This window comes from Globicephala melas, chromosome 11 (genome assembly GCF_963455315.2).
Source record: "Globicephala melas chromosome 11, mGloMel1.2, whole genome shotgun sequence".
Classification (NCBI taxonomy): Eukaryota; Metazoa; Chordata; class Mammalia; order Artiodactyla; family Delphinidae; genus Globicephala; species Globicephala melas.
The window spans coordinates 15397576-15410009 of NC_083324.2; the positions used below are offsets into that span (position 1 = coordinate 15397576).

The 12434-nt window shown below is 39.6% G+C and overlaps 1 protein-coding gene across 12 annotated transcripts in view; it reads right to left on the reverse strand.

Annotated features, from left to right (window-relative positions):
- The window catches only part of CHL1 (cell adhesion molecule L1 like), a 197535-nt gene that overhangs the window by 20913 nt on the left and 164188 nt on the right, over window positions 1–12434 (reverse strand). For all 12 annotated transcript variants that reach the window (XM_030867749.2, XM_030867750.2, XM_030867746.2 and 9 more), the window contains 3 exons: window positions 10072–10237; window positions 3879–4003; window positions 126–227 (listed from right to left, as the gene is read on the reverse strand). In XM_030867749.2, the coding sequence (XP_030723609.2) occupies window positions 126–227; window positions 3879–4003; window positions 10072–10237 (393 nt within the window). The remainder of the gene's footprint in view (window positions 1–125; window positions 228–3878; window positions 4004–10071; window positions 10238–12434) is intronic.

Here is a 12434-nt window from a genome sequence, read left to right on the forward strand (position 1 = left end):
TAAGATTTATATACAATATTAAACATTTTAAAGGATGTTCTAAGGATAATCCACCCTTGGTGGTATTAATGGCTTTAATATTAATTTTAACTCTGGAAACTACAGTTATCCCAAGTCTTCCCTACCGCTAATATTGCTGTTGTGATCATCTCCAGCCTCCCATGTCAGCCGAACACTTCTGTTCTGTCTTTCAGACAAGTGAAGGTTTTCTGGTGGATCCGGAACATCTGATTAATAATGAAAAATGATGGTGAGGAGAAGGCAGATTATTGCCTTTGTCGATCCCACTTCCTCACTCAGGCACATTGCAAGTCCCCTTCCCCTCGGGGCCCGTCTCCACTCTGAACTGCCAAATCTCACCAATCCTTCTGGTTCTATTTCAAATGGAAGGAAGGGTGGGAGGGAGATGCAAGAGAGAGGAGATATGGGGATATATGTATATGTATAGCTGATTTGCTTTGTTATAAAGCAGAAACTAACACACCATTGTAAAGCAATTATACTCCAATAAAGATGTTAAAAAAAAACCCCAAAAAACAAATGCAGCTTCCTTCACATCTGTACATTCCTGCCCTACTGTATTTACCTCACTCTATGGTGATTCCCAGTTCTCAAGGGGCCATCTTTGACCATCGGCATCAGAATTTTTTTTTTAGGAGTAGTTATTAATGATGAAGATTTCTGGGCCCTATTTCTCTGACTTACTGAAAGAGCTGGGCCCAGGAGTCTGCATTTCTAAACAAATGTCCTGGTAGATATCATGAACAATGAAGTTTGAGAAACATGAACTTGATCAAGGAGACCAGTATCTTCCAGCTCATATGCTTCTTTATATGCCTGGTTCATCTCCTGTATGCGACTAAATGGATCTTCCAGAGTAGGAACCATATTTTATTAATTTTTGCACCACCCACAATGCCTTGCACATAAATGTTTTGTGACTAAATAATTAAGTGAAAAATATATTATCACTTCAACCATGCATCTAATTATCATATTAGAGCAATAAATGTAGGCCCTATGACTACAGGAAAATAAGAGAACATGAACTCAGGCTTTCTTTTCTACATGGTTTGGATTTTTATTTTAATTTGTAACAGTGAGTTATCAGTATCTTATAGCAACTTTTATACTCTGTTGGCCTGGAGTTCTGAAGAATAGGAAGGGCGTTTATACTGGAAGAGGAAGATAATGGTACTGAATGTTGTGACAGAGACTAGAAAACTGAGTAGGCGATGACAAATTTTAAGTGTTAAAGTACTTGGAAATTTCTGGTACTTTAAAAATAAAAGGAACAGTAAAAAAAAATGTGATCCCTAATGATCCTAACTTCCAAACTTTGGTTTCAATTCTCCCATGTATTCAAGGACATTCATCTTTTCTCAGAGGAGACGATGAAAGTAGCATCTAATGGGGCCTTCTTATGGGCTCTCCTTTCTCCACGTGGGAAGCAACACCCATTGCTCCTGCTGAGTGTTTGACAATTGTTGGAAGTTTATACTGACAAAAAAATTGTTTTCAATTCAGAGGAGAATGTGTTTATTTTAAAAATGTGGTCAGTGACTGCGTCCACACTGTGGAGCCTTAAATAAGAATTTATTTCCTTAACAGGCTTGAGGATCTCTGAGCTCGGAGAACTTAGGCTCCTCTTCAGCACTTACGAAGGCCACTCATGTCTGACATTTTCTGAACCAACCAGTGCAGCCTGTTGTGTCTGACATTAAAATCTGCTCTTTCCGAGAATCACATGGAGCTACGATTGATGGACTGCAGTTGAGACCTAAATGAATGATGCTTTTAAAGGATGTTTCTGGCAAGGCTTCTGAAAGTAACTTCTGTTTAAAATGGGTCAAGCATATACTTTAAAACACTATTTTCCAGGAAAAAGAGTCTTTGAGAAATTATACGTGGATTTGTCATTTGTTACTGTCAGTTATGGGGCTATGCTTCTTAAAATTAGAGGCTGGCCTGAAAATTAGAATGTAAATGCCAAGAAGTGGTTAAGAAAATGCAGCCTATCTCATAGATTATTTTTTATTATTTTCTTTTCATTCTGAAAACATTTGGTAATTACCTCATAAGTAAATAGTACATGTAATCCTAGCCCCTATTTATTTAAAATGATCAAAATTGAACAGTTCTAGAAGATGGCAGCCTCATTACAAGACAGATGTATTAAATTTCACAAGAAAATTTAGATGGCATGTACCAAGTGGTAGGGACCCCAGTCTCCTTGCCGTTGCTCAAAATACTTGGGGGCGAAGGCCATGGATCCTGACATTTACACTTAAAATTGTCGATAGACCCCAGTTTAACTTAGGTTCAACTATTTTGTCTGGAGAATTACTACTGGAATGATTACTAAGGATTGAACCTTTCTGCCCCTGAGGTAGCTGAAACGTATCACCTAAAGGTTTCATTCTTTTGAACCAAGTCCATACCACCTACCACCTGGGAACTACATTTTTTTTTTTTTTTTGAAAACCCAACATGGTGGCCATTTGCTTCGCTTGAAAGATGGTGGTCATTTATCTCACTTAAAATATAGTGGCCATTTGCTTCACTAGGAGAGAACCTGCCTATTTACTCATTTTTCACCAGCCTACCTCAAAAGAGACTGAATTCTTTCCTCTCAGTCTGTACCCATGGTAGGCAACCTACCTGTGAATCCCAGCAACCAAAGCGCTAAAGATACAAATACCTGTTAATAACCAGGATTAATCTAGACATATGGTAAAGGTGTTTAGGCCAAATCAAACCTCTTCTAAGAACTATCAGCAAACTCAAGGAAAACTAAATGGTGCCCACTGAAACAGAACTATGAGAGAAAACTGTAAAAATGTCTTTATCAGTCAGGGTCCCAGCACAGCAGAGAGTAAACAGTTCACACAAGTTAGGGTACTTCAAAGAGATTCTAATCGAGACTCTTTCAAAAGATGTGAGTGGGATATCCAGGGTCGGGGGTGAGGGGTGGGCAGGGCAGTTACTGGAATCCCATCAGAGAGAGCTGTGTGGACAAAGCCTCTGAGAGAATCAGTGACTTTGGCAGAGGGACACACACAGCCAGCCTGCAGGGAGGGATTATCCAGAAAAAACACACTCTCCCCCCACTGCCTCTGCTGCCAGGGCTCCCCGGTGGCTGAACCGAATGAAAGCTTGAGGGTAGGTGGTTGGTTGGTGTCCACACAGGTCAGGTTTCCAGATTCAGAGAGCTGGTGGACGGTGAATCTGGAAGGGAAACTAGGAGAGCTATCCAACAGACGGTCTAAGAGCTAGCAACATGGGTAACTGCAGGGGTAATTGCATTGATTACACCAGTGAGTTGTGCACATGTTTTTCTAATTAGCATTATTATTTAAAAAAATCAGAGGCCTTTCTTTGCAGAAGAACCCTTGAAGTCCCTCCCCCCCCCCACCCCGTTCCTGGGACCCTGGGAGCTGAGCTCAGTCTAGGCCACTGGTTTAGGGCAGGGCCAGTGTTTAATCACCACTGGGCCCCTACCCTGACCCCTCCATGCTAGCCCGTCTCCATTCCTTAGCCACATTTCTCTGTGCACTAGGAAAGTGTAGCTCAAGGGTCCTGGGAACTCAAGCATGCTTCAGTTTTCTTTCTGCTGATAGCATCACCTCCCTCCCTCCCACCGCTTCTGGCAACATTACCCAAGTAGAGAAAAGAAGTTAAGCATCAATTAACTTCTTTAGAACCAGAAGAGGCGAAAGCATTCGAAAGTAGGGTCACTCTTTAATTGAAAATTTCAAACTAACAATAAATGTGTACGGGCTTAAATAATCATTGGTTTAATTGCCTAAGAAGAGTGGAATTTAATCGGTAATGGAAAAGAACTGAACAAAGATTTCTTTATTCGTTAGTGCACTTACCAAGGACAGTTACTTGAGTCATAGCAGCAGTGCTATCTAGAGCAGTGTGAGCTGAACACGAGTATACACCTTGGTCTTCTACGGTGACATTAGATATAGTCAAATTAGCTCCATCAATAATTATCCTACCAGGAAAAAAGTGAGTCTATGATGAGGATGAAACAAACAGAAACAATAGAAAAGTAATCCTTTCAAAACTAAATATTCCCCATAGAAAGCCATTTAAGGAAGAAATAAAAAAAAAAAAACTTGTCCCATAATGTAAATTTTATTAGAGAATGCCATACTTGAAAACTGGAAAGTATTATTCAAGCACACACAAATGTCTACAAGCCATGAAAGGGATCAGGTTGGTTGGTTGGTTGGTTTTTAAATTACCAAATCCAACCATCTGTGATTCATGGGTCAGTGATGGAACCATCTTGCCTGGTGTGTCTGAAGAGTGTACCATACCTCACAATAGCTAAGATAAATGTGAGTCATTCTTAAGGTATGTTTAGGGAACCACCTACATAGGATCAACTTGGGTGCTTCTTACAAAGGCAGATTCCTGAATCACACCCCAGTTCTGCAGAACCACAATATCTGAGATGAAGTCTGGCAATCTCTATTTTTGACAACTTTCTCTTTTCTCCATCCTTCCACCTCCCACACTGAATGCACTTTAAGATGGGATAAAAAGTGAACTCTGTGACTTATCTGAACAGTAGATGGCAGACTAGTGCTTCTTTTTGCAAATCATTTGGCTTTTTATTATTTGTTCTCTTTTTGCCAATTTGTAATTGAGTTTACTATATGAATTTTTAAAAAATGAATTACACCTTTACCCTATGTATTGTTAGCATAACTATTCAAGGATTTTTTTAAAAAATAATGTTCCATTAAATCTGAGATATATTCACAGCAGTGAGCTATTTAATTGAAATAAACAATGTCTTCCTTGTGGGGAGGGAGGGAAAATCGTAAGTAATTTAGTTTCTTAACATAAAACTCATATAGGCTGCTGAAAAGTTCGAGTTATAGAAAACCAATTAAAACTGTAATAAAGTCAAACATGGTTCTGCCCTTTGATTATAGACAAAGTCGGCCCCTTACCCCTCCACCAATCACTGAATGATTTGCAATCAATACTACTTGCTATTGCTAGGCAAGAATCTCACTATAATTCTAATGATTATGCTTTGACATAGTTTCTCAGTTCATGTTAGTTATGTGTCCATTTGGTACAAATATCAGAATATTACATACACTGACAATTTTGCAAAGTTTACCTTCTTAGATGAAGAAATACAATTTAATAACCTCTTCAAGAGGGCTGTGTGTGCCCTGCACATCTTCTTGCCAAGATTTGTACCCCGGTGTGGGACTGCTTCACGCCAGAAAGAAAGGGCAACTTAAGGGCAACTTTTCTGTAACGCACTGTCTTTTAAAACTCACAAATGTACCTCATTTTAATCAAGGTAGAATGACCCCCTGGTCCTTGAAATCTGGGAGGTATGATGTACACAGGGAGGTTATTAAAAATTTCCTTTGTTGGGCTCAGTCCAGTTTCCAAATCAGAACTTTTGGGAATAGGACAAGGGCCACTGCATTTGAACATGATACCTAGGTACTTCTGGCTCACATCAAAATCTGACAACTATTTGTGTTAGCAAGGATACACTCTGCTGTGCTGAAGTAACAAACAGCTCCAAATTCTCAGTGCCTAAGACCACACTCTTTATTTCTGTCTTACACTATGTTTCCATCATAGGTCAACTATATTCTGCTTGAAGAAATCCTTGTTAAGCACATTATACATTTTAAAAATGGTTTCTACTCTGCATAGAACCTGTTCTCTGGCTTCTTCTTCATCTCTGTTCCTCTCAGTCTTTCCCCCTGTTTTTACCTGCTTAACTACCCCCCTTTGCCATCATTCTACAACCTCTCACCCCCTTCATCTGAAATATCCAGATCGCTAGTCCCCAAACCATGTTAACCTCCAGTGTTTTCTTGCTCCATTCCATCTTGTAACAAATTTCACTCCAGGCAATATTAAAAATGTTGCTTTCTTTGGAGACCTGTGTTTGAGGCTCGGTTTCACCAACTATGACTTGTATAATCTTGCACAAAACTTGGAGCCTAATTCACCTTATTTAAGAAATGGGGATAACAATATTTTCTTTCTTTTCAGGAGAAGTAAATGAGGGAAAACACATAAAGTGATTTGTGTATACAGCCTGGCTTACTATGTGCTCAAAGAGTGTTACTAATAATATTAATCAAATTGATTTAATTCATTGTTGGCTTGTAACTAATCACATTTCTTAATGCCCCCAACTCCCATTCCTCCTGCCTTTCTGCTTGAACAAATTACCTTAGTTCCTCTTTTCTTAGGAAGAGACCCTTCTCTATCCTTATAATCTCTGCCTAATCTAATGCCTTATAACCTCTGCATCCTTATCCCCCACCCCTGAGTCCTACCCCATTCATCTGCTGCCATTTCTGAGGGGAAAAAGAAGCCCTTCCTTGATGCCAAGATAAAGCCCTCGCACTTGTGCTTTTGACACCTTTTCCCTCTCACCTCCTATTCATGGACACGTGGACACATCCCATATCCCTCTGCCATCCCTCCTCCTTCAGGACTGGGTCGTTCACTCTGTCTATGGTCATGAACAGTCCCCGTTACATTTGTTGAGGACAGTCTAAATTTTAAAAGTGGTTTGATAGCATATCCACACTCCATTTCATTTTTCATAACAATATTGTGCTGTCTAGAGCCACCTGCAGGTTAGAAATCCACAGACAATTCCTTGAGGTCATTTCAGCCTTCCTAATAGGTTTACTGTGAGCACAATAGAGGGAAAGCATGTATGGGAGGCACTAACATAACATGAGGCACCCAGCAGGTATAATGGTCCAGGGTAGCAGTTTCCAATACTTATCATACCCCTGTACATAACAGGGGACAAAAGGGGAGAGAAGAAGGTATTTTACTTCTCATTTTCCTCTATGTGCCTTTGGGTCAGAAATTTAAGCACTTTCTAGGTAAAAGCTTCTGGTTCCCAGCCTAGTGATAAGGAGAAGGTGTCCCGGCAGAAGGTAAGAAATGGGAGCTTACTAATGGTTCTACAGAAGTTTAGCAGATACCTGTGATCTCAACTCCCTGCTACAATTCCATGTCTGCTCCTGGTTCTAGTCAAGACCAGCCTGCAACAGTCATTCCCAGCCCAGCCCACCCCAAATATCACTTCTGTCTTAAGGAAAACTAGAAGAATGTCTGCACTACTTAGGTGACTCAGAGAGCCAGAGGATCAATTGGGTTCAGCCCCAGCGTCCTGCAGAAGCTATAAAACTGAGTCACACAAAGAGGCTGGTTGGAGAGTCTGGATTCAGGGCCTAAATATGCACGTCACATTACCAACCAGGCGTGAGTCTGATTCCCTTCTTGGCTGTAACCCAGAGGTTATACGGAAGACCCCAAATAACTGCACGGTTGACAAAACAGGGAGAATCTGGGGGGGATCTGAGCAGTTGACAGATCAACTCACACCTAACCAAAGGCTGAAGATCTCTGTTGCAACGTGTAGCCTGTTAGGTAGCAACAATTATTCTCCTTTTGTGTCACTGACAACTGGTTGCAGTACATATGCTGCCTTTCCACAAACATAAAATACAGAGGAGGGATGAGATGGAATAAATTAAGTACCCAGGGTGAAACCAATCAATGCCTTTATATAGAAGCGGCACACACACCCACAAATACCAAAAAAGACCAAGCAGGTAATAGAAATGAGACAAGACTACCAGAGAAATGAGGAGAATGAATCATCACAGCTAAACTGGACTGAGTACTGAGTATATTATAAGTGCTTGGTGTTCACTCCTAATAACCCTATGATGAAGTGACCTTAAACCATTTTTTTGAACTAAACTATGTTATAGAATATACAACTAAGGCACAGAAAAGTTAGTCAGCTGATCTAAGGTCACAGACCCAATAAGTGACAAAGTTGGGATTCAATCCCAAGCCCCTGGGTTCCAGTGGCCATGCTCTTAATGATGACACTGCCACCATCTCGCCTAAGGAATGCAAGTCTTGTCTAAAGATCTTCAGATTTAGTTTTTCAGAATGATGAATAACAAGACGGCGGGTGAGATTTGGAACAAGGATAGTCAAGTTTTAACCCCTAACTCAGCAACAATGCAAAAGGAAGGGGAATGTCCTCTGCTTCCAAAAGACAGCACACGCATTCACTAAATATTGACTGTTTTCTCTTCCTTTGATACACTCAACAGTGTTTAAATATAGTGCTAGTCAGCGTCTAGTCACACTTACTCTACATTCTCTCTTCTACACTTTTACATATTCTTTACAAAGAAGCTGGAAGGCTCAAAAATATACTTGTCAATAATTACCAATGGGAAGGATCTGAGATATGATCTAGCTTCTACCCATGAGATAAATTCCTATGCGATTGGGAGGTAGAAGAGAAATGGGCACCAGCTCCTCTGGGGCCTTGTGAGCTGACAGTGACTCTGGCAGATACAAGAGCTGGCAGTGCTGGACTCACCAGGAGAACCAGTGGGGTGAGTGGGGGCAGTGAAGACAGCAGCAATTTCCCGACGTGAATTGCAGCTGCAATGCCACATCACTGAGAACCCAAAAGCTTAGTAAGCAGCACCCACAGACCTATCTCCTCCACTCTTTCCAACGGTTTTGTGAGCACCCAAGCCCATGCAATAAATATTCCTCAAATAACAGGAGCTGTTTCTGTTGCCTGCACTCACAGGATGGTACACGTTACATGAAAAATCGGTAGCAAAAATGAGGAGAGAAACGTGTGGAAGTGAAACAAGTACACTGTTTGACCTTTTAAATACTGCCTTAAAGACTGAATGTCATAAGCAGTTTTTATATTTTAATTCAGTGTGTATACTTTTACAACTATTTTTCTTTCAAATGCAAGGTTTAATCCCAAGCAAATATTATGAGATACTATAATAGTTTACCATAAATAGGTGTTGTGTTTTGTTAAATTCTTTTTCTGCATCTATTGAGATTATCATATGGTATTTATCCTTCAATTTGTTAATATGGTGTATCACATTGATTGCTTTGTGTATACTGAAGAATCCTGGCATTCCTGGGATAAACCCCACCTGATCATGGTGTATGATCCTTTTAATGTGTTGTTGGATTCTGTTTGCTAGTATTTTGTTGAGGAGTTTTGCATCTATGTTCATCAGTGATACTGGCCTGTAATTTTCTTTAAAGACATACTAATTTCCAACAAACACATGAAAGGATGCTCAACATCACTAATCATTAGAGAAATGCAAATCAAAAACACAATGAGGTATCACCTCACATCGGTCAGAATGGCCATCATCAAAGAATCTACAAACAATAAATCCTGGAGAGGGTGTGGAGAAAAGGGAACCCTCTTGCACTGTTGGTGGGAATGTAAATGGATACAGCCACTATGGAGAACAGTATGGAGGTTCCTTAAAAAACTAAAAGTAGAACTACCATATGACCCAGCAATCCCACTACTGGGCATATACCCTGAGAAAACCATAATTCAAAAAGAGACATGTACCACAATGTTCACTGCGGCACTATATACAATAGCCAGGACATGGAAGCAACCTATGTGTCCATTGACAGATGAATGGATAAAGAAGATGTGGCACATATATACAATGGAATATTATTCAGCCATAAAAAGCAACGAAATTGAGTTATTTGAAGTGAGGTGGATGGACCTAGAGTCTGTCACACAGAGTGAAGTAAGTCAGAAAGAGAAAAACAAATACCATATGCTAAGGCATATATATGGAGTCTAAAAAAATGGTACTGATGAACTTAGCGGTAGGGCAGGAGTAAAGATGAAGTCATAAAGAACGGACTTGAGGACACGGGGGAGAAGGGGAAGCTGGGACGAAGTGAGAGAGTAGCAATGACATATATATAGTACCAAATGTAAAATAGATATCTAGCGGGAAGCTGCTGCATAGCACAGGGAGATCAACTCAAGGTTTTGTAATGACCTGGGGGGGGGATTGGGGGGTGGGAGGTAGGCTCAAAAGGGAGGGGATATGAGGATAAATGTATACATTTAGCTGATTCACTTTGTTGTACAGCAGAAACTAACACAACACTGTAAAGCAATTATACTCCAATAAAGATTAAAAAAAATAGTTTACCTACCTGCCATCCTCTGTGCCATTAATTTCAAAGGCTTCTCCATCTTTACTCCAGGATAATTTTAAACTGTATTTCAAATGTGAGTCACATTTGCTCTCACAATGTAATTCAAGTGTGTGTGATCTGGGGACACGAGGATTCTTAGGAGAAACTCTAAGTTTTGTAGCATCTGTTTTTACAAAATAAAGATACTAGTTAGAGCTATAGAACACAGCTTACTTTGCTCTCAAGTGCCTGCAATTTAATCAACCAAATTGGTCAACACTGATAGTCAAATCCTCATGCAATGTTTGTCACACTGTTATTTCCTAACATCATATGTCATTACTATTTTCATTCCTTCCAAGCCAGGGCACCTGGGTAGAAGTATTATATTAATAGCAATTTCCCAAGAGTGTAAGCAAGCAAATGCCTCGGGATATTGAAAATAATATAAATTGTCTGGTGCTTCTGGACATGTGATCAAAATACCATAAAGAGGAAATCAATTAATTTTCTATTACCTTGTTTATTATTAAGTCAAATCTGAGGTTAAATGGTAAAGCCCATGCATAGATGAACTAACAACATAAAGGTGTGGAACGCGAACATAAGCACCACGAACGTGGAGGCTTTGCTTCTTTTGTTTCATTCAAGTAACTCCAGAGCCCAGAAGGGAGCCTGCGTACAGTAGGTACTCAATACGTATTTGTTGAATGAGTTACAGTGAGTCATATTTGGAAAGTAAATTAGTAATATCAATAATATGAATAAAATACCTAGGAATAAAAATAAAATACCTAGGAATAAACATACCTAAGGAAACAAAAGACTTGTATGCAGAAAACTATAAGACACTGATGAAAGAAATTAAAGACGATACAAACAGATGGAGAGATATACCACGTTCTTGGATTGGAAGAATCAACATTGTGAAAATGACTATACTACCCAAAGCAATCTACAGATTCAATGCAATCCCTATCAAACTACCAATGGCATTTTTCACAGAACTAGAACAAAAAATTTTACAATTTGTATGGAAACACAAAAGACCCCGAATAGCCAAAGCAATCTTGAGAAAGAAAAATGGAGCTGGAGGAATCAAGCTCTCCAACTTCAAACTATACTACAAAGCTACAGTAATCAAGACCGTATGGTACTGGCACAAAAACAGAAATATAGATCAATGGAACAGGATAGAAAGCCCAGAGATAAACCTATGCACACATGGTCACCTTATCTTTGACAAAGGAGGCAAGAATATACAATGGAGAAAAGACAGCCTCTTCAATAAGTGGTGCTGGGAAAACTGGACAGCTACATGTAAAAGAATGAAACTAGAACACTTCCCAACACCGAACACAAAATAAACTCAAAATGTATTAAAGACCTAAATGTAAGGCCAGACACTATGAAACTCTTAGAGGAAAACATAGGCAGAACAGTCCATGACATAAATCACAGCAAAATCCGTTATGACCCACCTCCGAGAGAAATGGAAATAAAAATAAACAAATGGGACCTAATGAAATTTAAAAGCTTTTGCACAGCAAAGAAAACCATAAACAAGATGAAAAGAGAACCCTCAGAATGGGAGAAAATATTTGCCAATGAAGCAACACACAATGGAATAATCTCCAAAATATACAAGCAGCTCATGCAGCTCAATATCAAAAAAACAACCCAATCCAAAAATGGGCAGAAGACCTAAATAGACAATTCTCCAAAGAAGATATACAGATTGTCAACAAACACATGAAAGGATGCTCAACATCACTAATCATTAGGGAAATGCAAATCAAAACTACAATGAGGTATCACCTCACACCACTCAGAATGGCCATCATCAAAGAATCTACAAACAATAAATGCTGGAGAGGGTGTGGAGAAAAGGGAACCCTCTTGCACTGTTGGTGGGAATCTAAATTGATACAGCCACTATGTAGGACAGTATGGAGGTTACTCAAAAAGCTAAAAATAGAAGTACCATACGACCCAGCAATCTCACTACTAGGTATATACACCGCAGAAACCATAATTCAGTAAGATTCATGTACCACAATCTTCATTGCAGCTCTATTTACAATAGTCAAGACATGGAAGCAACCTATGTGCCCATCGACAGATGAATGGATAAAGAAGATGTGGCACATATATACAATGGAATATTACTCAGCCATAAAAAGAAATGAAATTGAGTTATTTGTAGTGGGGTGGACGGACCTAGGGATGGTCATACAGAGTGAAGTAAGTCAGAAAGAGAAAGACAAATACCGTATGCTAACACATATATACAGAATTGAAAGAAAAAAAATGGATCTCATGAACGTAGGGGCAGGACAGGAATAAAGATGCAGACGTAGAAAATGGACTTGAGGACATGG